Genomic DNA, 18387 nt, shown 5'->3' with positions numbered 1-18387 from the left:
ATCTTCCAGTAAAAGGAAATCGAGAGTTTTTTTTACATTATGTTATTGTTGCGTATAACTTTGAATTGGAACATAGTAGTTATAGTTTTCAGATAAGTATCTGATGTGCAATATTACGAATACATGTTGTGATATGAAGAACTTCTACCAAAAAAACTAAGATGTTGAACATCCTGGGAAACCAGAACAGTTAGCAATTTCATTTTTCAAGAGCTTATTTAAGGAATAAATACATTGAAAATGATGTCAAAGTAAAAAAATAAATAATGTAACAATAACCTAATAGGTTAATAGCCTATGTAATTTATATACATTCAAAACAGGAAGGTTTAGACTCATCATAGAGTAGGCCTTAAGTCACATATACCCTATTATATGGTCAAATGTTATTTAAGAAGCTGAGTAAAATTAACGGTTAAAGAACACAAAAATACTGATGTGTTTTGTAGTTTGACAGTGCATAAATACTTAAATGAGGCTGTGGTGGTGGTAGTGGGGTGTGTTAACGTGATTTTCATTTCTCTCGCGATATTTTACGGAGCTTCCTCCTTACAGCTGAAAACATGGCTGACGTACATGGACGGAAATGGGACCGCTGTCTTGCTGATACAGCCGTGAAAACAGGTAAATATGTCATCATATCTGTTACGTTATTATTAACGCAGTCATTAGGTATTCTGCAGCTTTACAGACGGTACAAAAGTCGTGCTGCACTTCAGTCGAGGTCCTTTTCCCGCGACATCTGTCTCACCATGCAGGGACAGATTACTGAGGTCAAATGTAAACCTGTCTGCTAAATGGGCATTATTACACTGATCAGTTATGTTATTTCAGGGGGAAATGTATATGATCAAAGGAGACATCCTTAAGGTACAAGCTAGAGTCTGTGTGTTCGACTAACATACTGTACAGATGTGAACAAAGTCATCGGTAGATGGAGTAAAGGTTAATTCTGCCTACATCATCCTGATACTTATTGTCCTGATTCCCAGGGTGTCTCCTTTCATCCTTTAGTCAATATGTTACCGTAAGGAGCATTACGGTCTTAGTTTTGAGGTTCTAGCCCACATAAAGGGTATACAGTAACAAAGGCACCTGTTCTGTGCAGGTGGACTGAGGTGCTGAGGCTGAAGTCAAATCAAATGCACACTATAAAATGGCGAAATCTGATAAATCAGTGCACATTTAAACGTTTTGGATTGTAGGCCATATACGGACAAATATAAGGGCCACACAATAGTTAAAGCTTAGTGTTCCATCAGTTACATGTACTGCAAAATAAACTGGGTCAAAAATCAAGTCGTATTCAAAATAATAGATGATTGGTTTCCTCTATTGTCTCTGGTCTTCTCTCAACCAGCCATTTCATTTCATTTCAAACCTTTATTTATACAGATAAATCCCATTGAGATCTCTTTTTCAAGGGAGCCCTGCTCACGTAGTTCCACATGAAACATAAAAACATAAATAGAACAACAAAAGGACATCATACAGCATCATTTACATAATTATCCACATAAACAGGTACCAATAGCTTCCGATTGAGTAGCATCCATCCGAGCTTTAAAAACATTTAGTGGCACCAGATTGTTCAGTTTCCATTTAATTTGCAGACTATTCCAAGACAGAGGAGCTGCGCATCTAAAAGCTGTCTTCCCTAAGACAGTCCTAGCAGTTGGCACATTTAATAAAACCACAGCATTCGATCTCAGGCAGTAGCCACTTACAATTTTCCGTGAGATCAGGGAGCAGATATAAGATGGAAGTTTCCCTAACATGGCTTTGTATATAAAAATGTACCAGTGACTGAGCCTCCGTACAGTTAGCAAAGGCAAACCAGCCCTTGCATACAGGGTACAGTGATGGGTTAATGCTTTACAGTTTGTCACAAATCTTAGTGCACTGTGATACGCAGCATCTAACTTGACCAGGCAATTGGCAGGTGCATTCATATTAGGGCTGTCAGTCGATTAAAATATTGAATCGCGATTTAATCGCATGATTGTCCATAGTTAATCGCGATTAATCGCAAATTAATCACACATTTTGTATCTGTTCTAAATTTACCTTATTAATACTCTTATCAACATATGAGTGGACAAATATGCTGAACATTACAAATATTCGCCTCAATTCAACCTGGAACCTCGTGTGTGTGTGTGTGTGTGTGTGTGTGTGTGTGTGTGTGTGTGTGTGTGTGTGTTGTGTGTGTGGTGTGTGTGTGTGTGTGTGTGTGTGTGTGTGTGTGTGTGTGTGTGTGTGTGTGTGTGTGTGTGTGTGTGTGTGTGTGTGTGTGTGTGTGTGTGTGTGTGTGTGTGTGTGTGTGTGTGTGTGTGTGTGTGTGTGTGTGTGTGTGTGTGTGTGTGTGTGTTGCCTGGACGCTGCAATCATGTTGCGCGCACTATCCGTGCTGAGTATGCTGACTTTTCGTACAATGTCCCACTGTCTGGCTGCCTGCATAAAGTCAAGTGCTCGGTGCAGTTGGGGCGAAATGTCGCTCCTCTGTTTTCATTTAAACAGCTCCTTATATCCGTTAGCGCAGCTAGCTAGCACCAGATGCTAACAACAACAATGGAAGTAAGGTCTCTCTCTCTCTCGGGCCACACACACACACACACACACACACACACACACACACACACACACACACACACACACACACACACACACCCTCTCCCGATGGCCAGTCGGTGCCTGCCGTTGAGCGTGGAAGTGTGGTCTGCTGCAAGCGGGCAGCAGGAGCGGGGCTGTCAGCATCAGCTTGTAGATGGTATTATTAAACTCAATGCACTCTGAAACTACGGGGGGGCCGAGGAAAAAAAATACACATGCGTTAAAATAATTAGTGGCGTTAATTTTTTTTTGCGTTATTAACGCGTTAACTTGACAGCCCTAATTCATATACATCAAATCACCATAGTCCAGCACAGGTAAAAAGGTCACAGTGACTAGCCTTTTTCTGGCCTCAAGCGAGAAACAGGACTTGTTCCTGTAGAAGAAACCTAGCCTAACCCTCAGCTTTTTAAGCAGGTTATTGACATGAAGTTTAAAAGTGAGACAATCATCAAGCCAGATACCAAGGTATTTGTAACAGGTAACCACTTCAGTTACAATATCTAAAACAGGCTCTGGTGTCTTTTTAGCTTTAGAAAAGAGCATTACCTTGGTTTTCTCAACATTTAAAAGAAGCTTTAGTTCAGAGAGCTGAGTCTGAATAATGTTAAAAACAGCCTGTAATTTAACACCAGCCTCCTTAATGGAGGGACCTGCACAGTACATCACGGTATCATCCGCATAAAAATGTAAAGTAGCTTCATCCACATTTTCATCTAAACTGTTGATGTAGATGGAGAATAAAAGTGGACCTAAAACAGAACCTTGGGGAACACCATTTGCAATGTTCAACCACTCAGAAGACAGTCCATCAAAATGAACACATTGGGACCTTTCAGAGAGGTAGTTCACAAACCACCCCACTGCATGGCTGGACATGCCTATACTGGCTAGCCTCTGCTTTAAAATGTGATGATCGACGGTGTCAAACGCTTTTGAAAGGTCAATAAATAGAGCTGCACAACTCTGCTTATTATCTAAAATACTCGCCACATCATTCACCACTTTCATTGTGATAGTGCTGTGTTGCTTTCTGAAGCCTGACTGATGTTTAGACAGGATGTCATCTGTACATAAAAACACCTTTACCTGTTCACTCACTAAGCGTTCAAGAACCTTAGCCAGAACTGACAACGTAGAGATTGGCCTATAGTTATTTAATAAGGTGGCCTCCCCTCCTTTTAGCAAAGGCAGGACATACGCTGACTTCCACAATTTTGGAATTGTGTTAGTGCTGAGGGAGAGGTTAAAAAGAGTAGTGAGAGGTGGAGCAATACAATCTGCAGCTATCTTTAAAAAGAAAGGTTCTACGTTGTCCGTGCCAGCCGGTTTCTTAGGATCTAACTTGGTTAAAGCTTCACGAACAACATCAACAGTAATAGGGGTAAAACTAAAAGGGTTTTCCAACACACGTTTTTCAGAGTCACATACTGTAGTGTTCACAGAAGCAGAGTTAGTGACAGAATCAAATAGAGAACCACAGGACACAAAATGCTCATTAAAGAAATGTAGCATAGTAGCCCTGTCCGATATAGAGCCAGATGCTGTGGTAATGCACGGAGGTAGCTCATTACGGATATCGCCGGTGGATAACGATTTAATGGCTTTCCAAAATGTTCCAGGATTATTCAGATTCTTTGTGGTAACTGACAGATAGTACTTTGATTTAGCACTTTTGATATGTGAAGTGAAGCTATTCCTTAGCTGCCTAAAACGCAGCCATTCTACCACTGAGCCTGATTTCCTAGCCTTTGCCCAGGCCTTGTTTCTCTCATGAAGGAGACTGGACAGATTAGCAGAAAACCAAGGATTGTCTCGTCCCTTCACTCTAAATTTACGCAGGGGTGCATGTCTATCAATGATCTCCATAAAACCAAGATAAAAATAAGACCATGCGGTTTCTACATCAGCACACAGATCGATTTTACCCCAATCAAACCCAAACAGATCATGAACAAAACCCTGCTCCACAAAATGTTTTTTGTCTCTCTTAATGATAATGCGATGAATAACCTTTTGGACCTTAGTGTCCCTAATTGTGGCTAAAACACAGTGATCACTCAGATCATTTGCAAATACTCCCACAGATAAGTATTTATGGGGAACATTAGTTAAAATGAGATCAATTAGGGAGGATTTATTAGGGGACTTAATGTTAGGGCGAGTAGGACTGTCCACAATCTGAGTAACATTCAAAGAGATACAAAGGTTTTTAAAATCCTCTGACACTGCAGTTAACCAGTCCCAGTTAAAATCTCCAAGTAGCACTATTTCCTTGTAGTCTAGTTGTGATAAAAGATTTGCTAGTGAAGACAAGGAGTCTTTGACAGCTGAGGGGGGTCTGTAACAACTCACTACCATGACCTGTTGACCCTTTGCCACTTCTATATTTATGGCTAAAAATTCAAATTGCTTACTGATCGATTTGGAAACTAATGTGGTTACACTGAACTTATTCTTAACATAAATGGCAACGCCACCACCTTTATTAGGCCGGTCGGTACGATACACATTAAAACCATTTAAGGCAATGTCAGAGGCCAAAATAGATTTGTTTAGCCATGTTTCTGATAAAACAAAGACGTCAGCGTCAGTCGAGCTCGCCCAGATACGGACAACATCTAGTTTACCTAACAGACTGCGCACATTCAAGTGGATGAAACCCAACCCAGACCTAGCTTTAAAATCAGCAGGAGTAGCGATCTGACTACTACTACTGGGCGGACCAGGGTTAGGTTGTACATTTCCTGACAGTAATAACAAACAAAAAAACAGGCATCTTTTCCTCTTAAACGACACACATACATTGTCATCTACTTTAGAAACACCGGAAAAGTCTGCGAGAGTGTGATTTGAGCTTAAGAAGCAGTCCTAAAGAACCATCATCGCAGGAAAACAAAAAAGACAAACATATTTTGTCGAGCAGATTGTCTGTGACAAGGCAACCGGTAATTGTTTGAGCAACACATCCGAACCTTTGCAGGGGATGCCCACTGCGGGTGGCAGAACAGACCTGAATCCAGTAGACTTCTCAGAATGACTAGAGATCTTCTCATAGTCCAAAACAGTTAACAGGCACAGCAGAATCCCGATATGGGCCGTTTTCCCAGACCAGCACACAGTATCCGCGATGTTCCTGGAGCAAAATCAGCACAGCAGCAAAGGACATGCGAAAACAGCAGCGTGGAAGCGCTCCGGTCCCTCCGTGGTATGCCCGGGGTGAAAGCAGGCCTCTGCAACAGCAGAACCAGGACAGGTGGAAAGCAGGCCCCAGCGGAGGTAAAATCCTCCTCCGTACAGCAGCACATGCCCGGTGGAAGCAGGCCAAGCCCGAAGCGTGGATCCACTCCGTCTCTCCGCGACAACTCCGGGGTAAAAACCTCTCCAGTACAGCCGTATTCTACAGGTGAGAGCAGGCCTCCGTAGATCGCAGATCGCAGGCAGCAACAGGTGGAGCCGCTCCGTCTCTTCGCAACGAGCAGGCCTCCGTAAATCGCAGATCGCATGCAGCAACAGGTGGAGCCGCTCCGTCTCTTCGCGACGTCTCCGGAGGAAAAACACCTCAGTACAGCCGTACTCGACAGGTGGGAGTAGGCCTCGGCAGATCGCAGACAACTAAAACTACTACTTGTATAAGCAGGGATGGCTAAAAGTTTGTAAGCAGGAGAGCTAGATGCCAGTTGCTAACAGGTAGTGCGAGCCTGTAGAAATTGCGACTGCCTCCAATGACATCTCTGATTAAACATCCTCATAGGGTCTTAATGCAGAGCTCATATGGTTATTTGGAAAAGCATTTATCCAGCACTCAAATACTTAGACTGACAAACAATCTGTCCCAAAATAAACGTAATGACGTCAACTTATGAACAATGAAAAAATGTTCTCGCTGCGAGTAAAAGCATCTGCACTGTGGATTTTCTTTGAGCTCACCGTGTAGCAAACTGCCAGCTGTCCCAAGGTGTCTCTGGCAGCCAGAGAAACTGTGCAGCATATGTTGTTCTCAGGGGTTTGTTTGAAAGTTTTAAGTCCTAACTTTCTTTCATTGTTCAGGAAGATTTAGTGACTTTTGGACATGCAATACATTCAATAATAATAAATGGGAACAAAAGTGAACTGTGCAGCAGCGTGTGGCAGAGCATCAAGACCCTGCGGAGTCAAACATGCGGTCTGCAGCAGATGGGCCCTCATGGACAGGATGCTGAATATAGTATTCATACAACATAACTCTAACCTGAACTCCCACAGTAACTCTGCCACTCAGCCATTGCAAAATAGTTGTTTTTATATTGTGAACTCTAAATAGTTTTAAAAAAACTATTTGTTTGTCATATTGTCCTGCAGAGCAGAATAATGACTATAAAAGTTTGTTACATTTGCTTTACTAACTTATACCACTAATAACGCCAAGGCAGAGCACTGAAACGATTCTTGATAGTTTAATTAATAATGTGTTAAATGTGATCTGCAATATAACCAGAAACATTTCTCTGTGAGGTACATTTAGTAGTACAATGGTATCCACTGAAGTAGAAGGGCACAGTTAGTAGTATCCTGTTGAATTGTGGGCTTGGGAAACTTTTACTTGGTAATTTAGTGGTACAAGTTACAGTAACATAATTCAATATTTGTCATATAAATTATATTACAAATTGAAATCGATCTAGCTGTTTATGGGCCTTTTTAGTTTGGGGCCAAGGCAGTTGCCTATTTTTTTTAATTTCTGATAAACGCTTCTTTTACCGTGAGTTTATTTCACCGTTGTTTCCAATCGTGAGTAGTCACGACCTTTGGGGTGAGATGCAACTATGTTATGGCAAATGTTTTTCTTAGTGTCAAGTGTAAAGAGGTTTTTGTAAGCAGTTGATTAAAAAAACTGCAAGCAACAATACCATAGGCCAAGCAATCGGCCGGTTCCTGACAAGCATGTTTCCCACAGTATCAGGCACTCGTACCATAAACAAGACCATGACATTATATAAAAGGTGGGTTTCCTCTGGTGCCTCTTCACTACATTTTATATTTAGTGCCACAGCTTTAGATTATGTGGTAAAGCTTTTGGATATCCTATAAAGGGATTGCACTGTACAGGAAAGGAAAAGAGCCAAATAAATAAACACTGGTCAGTGATAGAAGTGAAGAGAGAAATCAAATCCAACTTCTTTTTGTGAAGAGTGAATTGCATTTGCATTAAGGGAGGGGGACAATCAGAAACATCCTCTTCATAACAGGAAACAACTGTGTTTATTTAAAACATGCCATTTAATTTGAGGAACTAGTAAACAGTATTTTAGTGAGACAGGCGAGTAATAATATTCACTGCATGTGTGCTGCTAACATGCTCCAAATGACAATGCTAACACTGATGTTTAAAATGTAGTATTTTTAACCATGTTTACTTACTTAGGATAGCATTTAGCATTCTAGTATTTGCCAATTAGCATAAACGACAAAGCTGACAAGAATGTATTTTAATTACAAAAGTATTTCAAAGATAAGTAAATAAATACATGTTGACCTGAAGATGGCACTAAATTAAAACAATTATGTGGCAATTCATATTTTAGATGATGAGTTTAACTGACAAAAAAGTGGTGGAACAAAATGTACTTCAACCAATTCCTCTGGAAACTGGAAGTAAAATAGTCATAAGAAAGAAGGGCTGTACAATTTAAAATACATAAGTTATATTACTTTACATTTGCAGTATGACTGTCACTTAGTCATATTTTTCACTCAAGCTGTGCAAATATGGTCCCCTCCTGTACAAAGAAACCTACCTAATCCTAACCCTAAATTTGAAAATTGCAATGTCTGTTATACCATACATGCGTTAACTGTTCTCACCCTTTGAGGCTGAAAGTTGGTCAAATGTTTTGTGAGATTGTGTGTGTGAATGCATGAACGTGTAGATGCATGCATGCAAGTGGTCAGAGCTATTGTGAATTAAGGCTAATTTAAAGTAAAAATATTTCACTAAGTCAAAGTGATTGAAAATAAATGTCTTTAGTGATCCCGTTCTCAAAGTACTTGGAAAAACGACTTTAGATAATGAACAAAGAAAAAACAATACCATAGTTTCTGGGAGTACATTCAGTGTTTTGGGTTATACAGTTCATTCTACTTCACATCCATAATCTATCCAACTTGAAGACATCCAGACAAATAGAATAGAGGCCAAAAGGAGATGTTGATCAGCCCTCATATTTTGCCAATGCTTTTACTGTCAGTGGAACATCATGGGACTTCAAAACGGCTCTGGCTCAAGACTAAAGAAACACTGAGGCTTCAACAGACGGAGAACCTTAAATCTATCTGAATCTCTGCTTGAAATGCACGCAGAGGAAAATGATTTATTGTAGATCTGCAAAGATAGTGAGGGCGTGTGGGGTCTTTTATGGTCTTGTTTTACATTTGTAAGTTGTGTAATAGAGAACAGTCTGAGGTTTCTGGTTCGGTCATGCTGCATAGCTCTCTGAACCCAATTTAAGAGTCGGAGGGGCCCAAATGGATGTTTTTTTATGTGTTTTCTGTGCTGGCTGGGGTGAAGTTAAACGCACAAACACATTCCTCCTCAAGATCCCACTCCGGTCTCAGCACTTCAAACACTCCTGTGCCACCGACTCACCTTCCGCTTGACCATACTGGCTCAAGACATTGCTTACCTGCACATGTTTGCACTCTTTGACCTACATTTGTTTTGTACTTCAGCCTCACTGTCGTTCCTCATTTTAGCTGATTTCCCCCTCCCTTTCACCCCTTTTAATATTTTCTTTCTTTCTTAGAAGGTTGTGCTCTTTCTGCTTTTTCTCTCCTTCTCTTTTCCTAATGAGCAATGTCTTGCTAACTTGTGCTATTTACCAACTCTTGCATCAAACATAATAGCGGCACCCCACTGACCTCATTACAACAGATTTAAATCTGCCAGCCAGTTTTTATGTTGGATCAGACATGATCACATTACCTCAGTGCTCAAGTGAAATATTTTTTTGGAAGTGTATTTTAATCACAGCACTCTAACTTTGTTATTCTCTCTCTTTTTGCAGTTACTGGCCTTGGTCTTGGCGTTTTGTTCTCTGTCGTTCTCTTCAAACGTAAGTGCTCCTTTTTAAGATAGACTTTTAAATGCATGTTTTTTTTTACTTTTAAACATAATTTATGGTTGAGTTTCTCCCTCAGGTCGCACATGGCCTGTTTCACTTGGTTCAGGTTTGGGACTGGGCATGGGATACGCCAACTGCCAGCATGACTTAAGGTCACCATACCTGGTTCATGGCAGCATGGTTAAGGTAAGCAGAGTGTATGACATGTATTATTTACTAAAGGTTTGTGCACTGATCATACTTTTTAACAATATTTGTTTGCTTATTTACAGGACCAATAATGAAGGACTACAGATGATTAGGATTTGCCACGAAGATGCTTGTCTGTTTTTGTTGTTGTTTTGCTGCTCATTTCTGTCCTAGCACTAATGATCAATGATGCCAACATTGTGTGTATCAAGTGGCAGTCAGTGTATATTTAATAAAGCAATTCTGGAAATCTGTCTTTGTTTTACTCTCTTTCTCTTTGTGTTTTTCTGAGGGGAACGAAATGTGGTTTGGGGTGGGACGCAATTGTGTGTTAATGAGCTGGGAGACTTGAACTCCTGCTGTTTTGGAATGAGGGCCAGGTTCAGCATCTGCAGCCCTGTTGGAGAGTGGGAGGATGAAAAGTTGCACAGAAAGAAGAACATGCAGTTTGTGGGAGACTAATGCATAGAAAGAAAGGTATGTTAGTTCATATGGATTTCGCATTTATAGATGTATGTTTCTTTTGATACCATAATGGGTTGATTCCTAAGTAACAAAGTCCAAGTTTAACTCAAGCTAGATTAAGGATTTACATAGTATGCAATAATTTTGCAGTCCTGTTTTAAGTTGTGTGAGTTGGACAAGTGTGTTTGCTGTGACTGTTTTCTTCACAGGGAGTCAGAAAAGCACACGTCTCCATATCAAGAAGAATCTCTGACGTCTTGTGTATTCGTTGGCTGTCAGTCTGTTTGGAGAGATTGTTTTGAGTGTGATTGATCACTTATGTGTAGTTGCGTGGGCCTGCTATGAGAGAAGAGGGATTGTTTGTGTGAGTGTGTGCAGGCGCATATGTTTATCCAGCCCCCTGGTGAAGCAGAATCTGTGGAATGCAGAGGAATGCCTTTTCTGGACTGGAGCTCGGTCTTATTACTAACAGGTGAGTTCTGCACTTTGCACTCTGAACATAACACATGGTTTACACTTCACATCAAAGAAAACATTGACACATGTGTGCATTCACTATCACACACACTCACATTTTCCCTCTCCATCACAGTAACAGCCTTCTCAGCAATGTAAGCACATAATGAGCAAAGCCAGAAATTAAGCCATGTCACTCGTCCCCTGTCCATTAAAATATTTGTTTGCAAGTGGAGCGTGAGACAGCTAGGGGTGCTCATGGACACAAGCCAGGCTGCACACCTGTAGGCAGGTAGGATGAAGTGCAGGAATGGGGTGTGTGTGTGAGAGGGGGACCAGTGGCACCGCTGAGATGTAGTCGAAACCCATAGGCCATACTTGTCTGTGCCTGTCTGAAATGTCTCCTTGGTGAATCATAATTACAAGTCTAATAATGCTAATAGCATTTTTTCATTTAATAACTCAAAACGGTTCAGTCAATGTTGGTGAAGGTCTGGCATGAAATATAAAACCAGACATGCCTTGTGTGCTGCTGCATGACTCGAGCTTTGAGCTACTGATGCTCACGTATTCAGATATTTGTGTTAAAACATAGACCACACTGTAAAAAACACCAAAAGTCTGTAAGCCAAAAGTATTTGTAGAATTATTAATCACTAAATGTTATTGGTATTAAAATTATGTAATGCACAACAAAGGTCCCTGTGATTGCTTTTATCTACTTTATAAAAAAATAAATATATATATATATATACATATACAGGCTAAAGTAAAGACAAATCTTTCGGCCAACTAATTCTTAAAAATATAATGTTTGGACTTCTTTAATGTCCCTCTGTTGTTGATAGTTGTCATTGATATTTCCTTTTTTTCCTCTTCTTTTTACTTTACGTATGTCGTTGTAATCAGTTTATTTTTTATTACATTTCGTACATTCGTGCTTAAAACACTGCTACTGACAGTTATTTGGAGCCAGAGAAGACACTTACATTTTGCCCAAAGATCTGAATTGTGTATCATAATATTAAGCCAATAGTTATGCTCGTATTGCTTTTAAAATAAGATTTCAAAGGGGTGAACTCCCAGTCAGCAAAACCAGGTACAACATCATGCCTTGAAGCAACTCGTGCTCATGAATCTGTCAGTGGTTTCACTCCAAACATATTGAGGGGCCTTAATTAGATCAAGTTGTCATGAGTTTATGGTTAACCTGCTGTTGATATAATTTCCTAAAGGAATCAGAGAAATATCAGAGCATTGATTCACATCTGCTTTACAGCTTATTGCATGTTCACAATGTCAAACGTAGCCTAAAAAAACATATAGTAAAGCAATGACATATGTAGGCTCTTTGCAAAGTTAACGCATGGCTGTAAATATTTTGTAATCTTATTATATTTGCATTATGTCCTGTAAATCTGATCTGGGGTCTCGCCTCGATTATACTTTGGGAAACATTTCATACCTTCCCCTGAGTCCCCCCTCCTCCTCCCCGTCTTCTTTCGTCCAGAGACAGCACAGCAGGACTCCAGTCTGTGGGCTCAACCGCGCCTAACCCCGGCTACAGAGTTTTACAACAAAAGACAACTACTTGGAAAGTATTTTTCCGTGGAGTTACGAGAGAATTTAACACTGGCCGAGAGGAGAACAAAGGGGAGGGACGGTCTGATGGACTCTGGGATGAGATAGCGCTCATAACTAACCCCATCTCCCCATCCTTCCCCGTCGGACGCACGGTTATTTTTCTCCCCGGGTGATGCATATAGGCTAACTCTTTTATGACTGACTGGGCTCTGAAGTATTCCTGCAGTTGACCAAGTGCTCATATTTTTCTAGAGATTATCAGCGCACGGAGGTATTCCGCAACCCGCATCCACAGGCTTCGGTGAGGGGGCTGTCAGCTCAGCGGGACATAGCGCTGTGTTCAACCGGCTGTTTCCTGTGGGGTCAGTGTTGGTAAGTTTCTCTAGTAAGACCACTGCTGTAGCACGTTACTCAGGAAGTTACTTTACTACTTTTAACTAAAGTTTTGAAGTAACACTTCTCAATTTACAGTCGTTTTTCTACCAACCGTTAGCTAGGTTAGCCAGTTTTCATCCGTAAATCTACTTTAGCTGCGACACTTGTTTAAAAATGACGGAACAATTTCTCCCATCTTCCGAAGTAGACTGTATCAATAAAGGAAGTTACTCGAGGGAAACCCGTAATTCGCCGGGGGGATATCACTTTGGGCGACTAAATATGTTATAATTAAAGTGCGAGAAATAAAAGAATGAGAACAAAATAACATTTTGAAATCTTTTAACATGTAGGCCTATCAGCCGTTAAACAGAACCGTGGCCGGCGTTAATGTTGATTACGTTACTGGGAGCTGATGTCTTGTGACAGATTGCGGCTATACAATTGTTCAAAATCGAATTGAACCTCAAGCCATATAAGATGTCCGGAAAATAGGTAGGTTTTTTTTTTATCGTAAAACTCGCTACATAGCCTTTGGAAGGGTAATGTATCTGTTACTGCACGAGTTATACGCATAAGTCTATGGTTATACGCAGTGGTGTAAAGTAAGTACATTTACTGAAGTACTGTACTTGAGTATAATGTTGAGGTAGCTACTTGTAGCTACTTTACTTTATTTTCAAATTAAACTACTTTATACTTTACTCTTTACAAATGTTGTAGGCCTAATACATTACACTATAAAGTAATTAATTAAACCTAATAACAAAGTACAACTTTGAAGAGCACAGATTAATGCTCCAAGAATGTGTAATAAAATAATATTTGACGATAATGGTCCATTCTGTATAACGTGTACTTTTGGTAGGCTACTTAAAGTATATTTGTATACCAATACTTTTTTACTTTTACTTAAGTACAAATTATAATGCAATGCTTTTACTTGTAACACTATATTGCTACTATTAATAATAAATAATCAGAGTATTTCTTCCACCTCTGGTTATAGGTGCTTAATCTTGTAGTGTCTGCTGGGATTAAAGAAAGTTAACATAATGTTAGCCTACATTTTGAGATGTGAAGTTTTTAAAAAAACATAGAAAAGGCACATTTATATTTTTCATTTCAATTAAGTCTTCACCCTCATGGACATGGTCTATGGTCATAGACATGGTTTGTTGTGTCAGAGACATTTGGAAGTGCTAAAAAGTGTGTGAAGTAGTCGACGTGGGTGACCATGAGACACCTTTTTTTTATAAGCAGCAGGAGAAAACGATTTTGTAGGTTGTAAATGACGTGCCTGGTTGAGGTATTTTTAAAGAAGAGAATGAAACGGAGCAGACTTGGTATTAGTCAGTTTAGCCTCCCTCCCCCATTGTAGTGTCTCTTTTGGTACAATATTAACACATTATGTTCTCTCTGCCGCTGGTGATACATAAAGGCCATTAAGAAGTATCTTTTAATCATAATGAGCCAAACATGCAAGCTACTAATCACCAGGAAGTTGCCAATCCACATGTCCGTGGATATGTGAAGTCCAAAATGTACTGTACAGCTCGGCAACATCAGATCAGTGGCACTAGTTTTTGTAATTTGTGTTTTTATGTGGAACAAGGTTAACAGAGCGTTAACTTGCTGACTGGTTTTACGCCCCTTTAGGTGCAGTCATGTGGCAGAGGATTCAGATTTGTTGGGCACTGTTTGCACTGTATTCAGCGGCACCGCCTGCCCACATCAACCGCCTGGCGCTGTTCCCTGACAAAAGCGCCTGGTGCGAGGCCAAGAACATCACACAGATAGTCGGGCACACAGGATGTCAGCCTCGCTCTATTCAAAACAGGTCAGGATGAAGGCCCTCTCTGTCTCTTTCTTTCTCTGTCTGACCATTTCTCTGCAACTCAAAAAGTGAATAATGCAGAATGTCTAGATGTCAATAATGTTGCATCCTCAAAGATAAATTCAAGTGAGTTGACATTTGTGAGGCAGAGCTAATCCTTCCATAACCCTACAAGTACAGTGTGAAGCTTGAATAAATAACAAACTACTCACACTACGCCGAGCAAGTTTCAACTCAGCATGTTGATTTCTAAACTTGCTCAAAATGAATGTTAATCATGCCTGCATGGTTGGAAAACTGCATTGAAAAACATAAAAGAATGTTAGGAAACTGCAGGCATGGTCTTAGAGGTAACACTGAGGATATCTGAATTTCTGTACCTTTTAGCTAACATACTCAAACAGGAGTAAAACAAAAATATAGGAGATTATGTGTTGCTCTGGGGAGTATTTACAGGAGAGGTATTCATGTCTACAGATCATCCAGTGCACCAATAGAATTGGAGGGAAGAAACCCTCTTTAATGGTCACACATGCAGAGCACACAGCACGCACACAGTGACATGTGTTCTCTACATTTAACCCATCCTAGTAGGAGCAGTGGGCTCAGTAGCTTAGTAATGTGTTTTTATACATTTTTGGAGAACAATGAAGCTATAAGCTATTTTAGGCCTACTAGTATGAAAAGTCCATGCTGTATTGTCATTATAACATGATATGCCCACTGTTTTCATGATGGCTCACCAGCAGATGCAGACATACAATTCAATGCTTTACACATTTACCTGGCATTATAAGAACTACTTCCTTTTAGGTTTTATGTAAAACATGCCGGATATTGTCTTTGGCCTGAGGGGACCAGACATCCCCAGGTTACACAGGAATGAACAGACTGGCTGTGCAGTTAATCATGTAATAATGCACTTTGTCCTCCTCACAGAGCTTGTCTGGGCCAGTGTTTCAGCTACAGCGTCCCCAACACTTTCCCACAGTCAACCGAATCCCTGGTGCACTGTGACTCCTGCATGCCTGCCGAGTCACAGTGGGAAGTGGTAAGATTTATTACACCATTAGCTAATGTAGCAAGCGCACACCAGCACCAGTCTGTCAAACCCCCATGCAAAACCACAGGTTTCCAACATAAAAGAATCCTGTTCACTGGCTTGCACAAAGCAGATAAGAAACACAGAAATTGAGACTTTTGAATAGATTTATGTCAGAATGTCTGCGGTTTCCTATGGGCCTACATCCTGTATTTATATTCCTCTAAAGTTCATTGTCCCTGTTAGCCAGAAGGAATCCAGTCTTTCGACAACAAAGCCTCTGTAGTGAGGTGTATGTCGTTTGGAGAGCTGCCAGGTAGACTTGGCTGGTAGGACCACAGGTGAGCCCGCCTCATGTTTCAGTTGGAAATATTGTATCTCTTGGAGTGCAACGCTGTTATCTGATAGATTAATTAATTTTCAAACTATTTTTTTAGCTTCAGCAGTTCTAGAGAAATCACATTTATGGTCTCGCCTTACTTCTAATTATCTGAAAATTGATGTTTATGTCTGTGGTTATGATTGTTGTTGCAGGACTTTTAACAAAATTCAGTTTGAAGCAAAACAAAGTCAGCTCTCATGAAAGAGGATACTGCTCCATGCTGCTTTGGCACTTGGTGGTAGATCAAGATAAAACTGCTGAATGATCATTTTCAATGAATAATGGAACCAGTGAGGGGAAGTTGTGTGAGGTCTGGAAGAGCTTGTGCAACACTGAGGTTTTATATATTCTGTTTATTTCATATTTAGTGAGAATATAATCTTCGTGCAGTCTTTTTCTTGGCAATCAAATACAACAGTAGGGAGTAAGAATTTAACCTAAAACACTCACTCATCAATCCACATATACAAATATGTACATAGTATACAAATCTGATTATCTCAAATATATATAAAAAGTATATAAACCACCAAATAAAATATACGTCCCGAATAAAATGGAAAATTCCCTTTTCTTACCAATTTAACAGTTATATTTACACATAAAGGCAACCCTAGACAAATGGTAACCTATAATACTGCAACAGTTGCTAAAAAAAACTCAGTTTAATACGACTTTAAGAATAACAATTTAAGTTATCCAAAAATATAAAAATCCACCCATTTTTATAAATACAATTGATAGATTTACAATTCTCAGAAACTTTACATTTAAAAAAAACCCCACAAAATACCAGTTAAATGTGATTTACAACAATTGAATTGTTATTACTTGACAAAACCTTTATTCTGTTGGTATAATTACTGTGTGTAACATAAGTAATAGTTTTTTGTATAAAAATACATTCGAAAACGATTTTTGGAAGTTGTACATTAATTAATATTTCCTCCATCCTTAAAGATATGAAAAGTAACAGCATCATATCAGGCCAAACATCCACAAATGGTTGGATTTCAGTACCAATTCGGCCAAATGCAAATTTCAGTTTCTGTTCATGAGATCAGAATTCCGGTAGCGATTTACTTTGTAACTCCAGATATGAAAACAAAACCCTCTTTCCTCTCTCCTTTGTTCTCTCTCTATGACGTATGTATTTGTATTAACATAAATGCATGTGTGTGTGAACAGGTGACTCTGGATTGCCCGGGAAGTAAAGAGTCTCCTCACGTGGATAAGCTGGTGGAGAGGATCTTCTTCTGCAGCTGCCAGCCCTGCATTAAGGAGGGCGGCCAGGAGGGGGGGGTGATGCAGCTGTATCCAGCAGACAACGTGGTGGAAACTCCGTCTTTATCCGACACCATCAGCGGCGCTCAGGCTCGCCCTCTGCCCCCTCCAGACACACACTCTCATAAGCATGCTCACCCACACACAGATCATCACACACTACCACACACATCAGACGGAGGTTAGGTGACGCTCTCTTTGTAACTTTGCTCCTCTCTGCGGCCCTCTGTCCTTCCACACCACATCCTTTGTGCCAATCTGTAGTATTGTAAAGGCACTTTGAGAATATGGCTTGCCTATGTGTTAAAACCTCACTCTCACACACAGACATACTTACACTCACACTTTCATAAAGTAATGCTCTCAGATTTCACTCCATTGTATATAAACTCGAACAAACACATCAGTCCATGCAATCTTTTTGTTTGCTGATTTAACATGTGTGCTTACATGCGCTGTAGTCTGAATACTTTTAATCTGCTTTAATACACTATATCTTATTGTTGACATAACTGTCTTTTGTCTTTTGTTCTATTCATAAGTGCGAGTAAAACTATTGTTTTGTTTTTTTGCATCACAAGAAATTTGGTTTTGGTTCAAAGAATCACAAACGGCTCCTTTTACAGTTTCTAAAAACTGACGGGTTTTTTTTGTATCATGTGGCTGCTGTGGGAGTTTGGGCCACAGCACATGGTGTTGGTTATCAACAAAAACTCACAAAACCTGGACATTTAATAGATGCCACTTACTGGCGCACAGAAGAGGTGCATGATGGGAAGAGACCCCGCTGTTTGCTGCGTCTTTGGCTTAAATCTGTTCTCACTGTGCCAGAAAGTTTAATGACATGCTGTGATGGAAACCACTAAGAAAGCTGTGTAGAGATACTTTCACTTGTGTATCCATATTATTCATGCTCTTTGTATGTTCCTTAATTATAATGCAGAATTCAAAAAATATTTCAATCTTAAAACAAAGCTAGTTTATGGTCTCTCTTAATGTTATTCCTGCTCATGCTGACAGTACAAATTGTCCCCTATTAGAGAGACTGCAAAGTGGGTAG

At 40.0% G+C, this 18387-nt stretch overlaps 2 protein-coding genes across 3 annotated transcripts; both read left to right on the top strand.

The window, feature by feature from the left end:
• The first annotated feature begins 513 nt into the window (after window positions 1-513).
• On the top strand, window positions 514-10156 carry LOC117447025 (MICOS complex subunit Mic10-like). Of its 2 annotated transcripts, none has more exons than XM_034083599.2 (4): window positions 514-624; window positions 9657-9704; window positions 9790-9899; window positions 9986-10156. In XM_034083599.2, exons 1-4 carry the CDS (start codon window positions 564-566, stop codon window positions 9992-9994), a joined length of 228 nt encoding a protein of 75 aa, XP_033939490.1. In that variant the 5' UTR covers window positions 514-563; the 3' UTR covers window positions 9995-10156. The 2 variants fall into 2 exon arrangements, with proteins under 2 accessions (XP_033939490.1, XP_033939488.1); XM_034083597.2 differs by having other exon boundaries at window positions 9778-9899.
• Window positions 10157-12347: 2191 nt separating this feature from the next.
• On the top strand, window positions 12348-17852 carry nbl1 (NBL1, DAN family BMP antagonist). Its single transcript, XM_034082180.2, has 4 exons — window positions 12348-12779; window positions 14442-14622; window positions 15559-15670; window positions 17232-17852. Exons 2-4 carry the CDS (start codon window positions 14450-14452, stop codon window positions 17511-17513), a joined length of 567 nt encoding a protein of 188 aa, XP_033938071.1. The 5' UTR covers window positions 12348-12779; window positions 14442-14449; the 3' UTR covers window positions 17514-17852.
• The last annotated feature ends 535 nt before the right edge of the window (window positions 17853-18387 follow it).

The sequence above is a fragment of the Pseudochaenichthys georgianus genome, chromosome 5 (genome assembly GCF_902827115.2).
Source record: "Pseudochaenichthys georgianus chromosome 5, fPseGeo1.2, whole genome shotgun sequence".
Classification (NCBI taxonomy): Eukaryota; Metazoa; Chordata; class Actinopteri; order Perciformes; family Channichthyidae; genus Pseudochaenichthys; species Pseudochaenichthys georgianus.
This window is presented reverse-complemented; position numbering and strand designations above follow the sequence as displayed.

Coding starts and splice junctions, on each gene's coding strand:
- LOC117447025 (XM_034083597.2), top strand. CDS start 564: ATGGCTGACGTACATGGACGGAAATGGGACCGCTGTCTTGCTGATACA. Junction 625..9,656: donor TGATACAGCCGTGAAAACAG/GTAAATATGTCA, acceptor CTCTTTTTGCAG/TTACTGGCCTTGGTCTTGGC. Junction 9,705..9,777: donor CTCTGTCGTTCTCTTCAAAC/GTAAGTGCTCCT, acceptor TTTATGGTTGAG/TTTCTCCCTCAGGTCGCACA.
- nbl1 (XM_034082180.2), top strand. CDS start 14,450: ATGTGGCAGAGGATTCAGATTTGTTGGGCACTGTTTGCACTGTATTCA. Junction 14,623..15,558: donor CCTCGCTCTATTCAAAACAG/GTCAGGATGAAG, acceptor TCCTCCTCACAG/AGCTTGTCTGGGCCAGTGTT. Junction 15,671..17,231: donor CCGAGTCACAGTGGGAAGTG/GTAAGATTTATT, acceptor GTGTGTGAACAG/GTGACTCTGGATTGCCCGGG.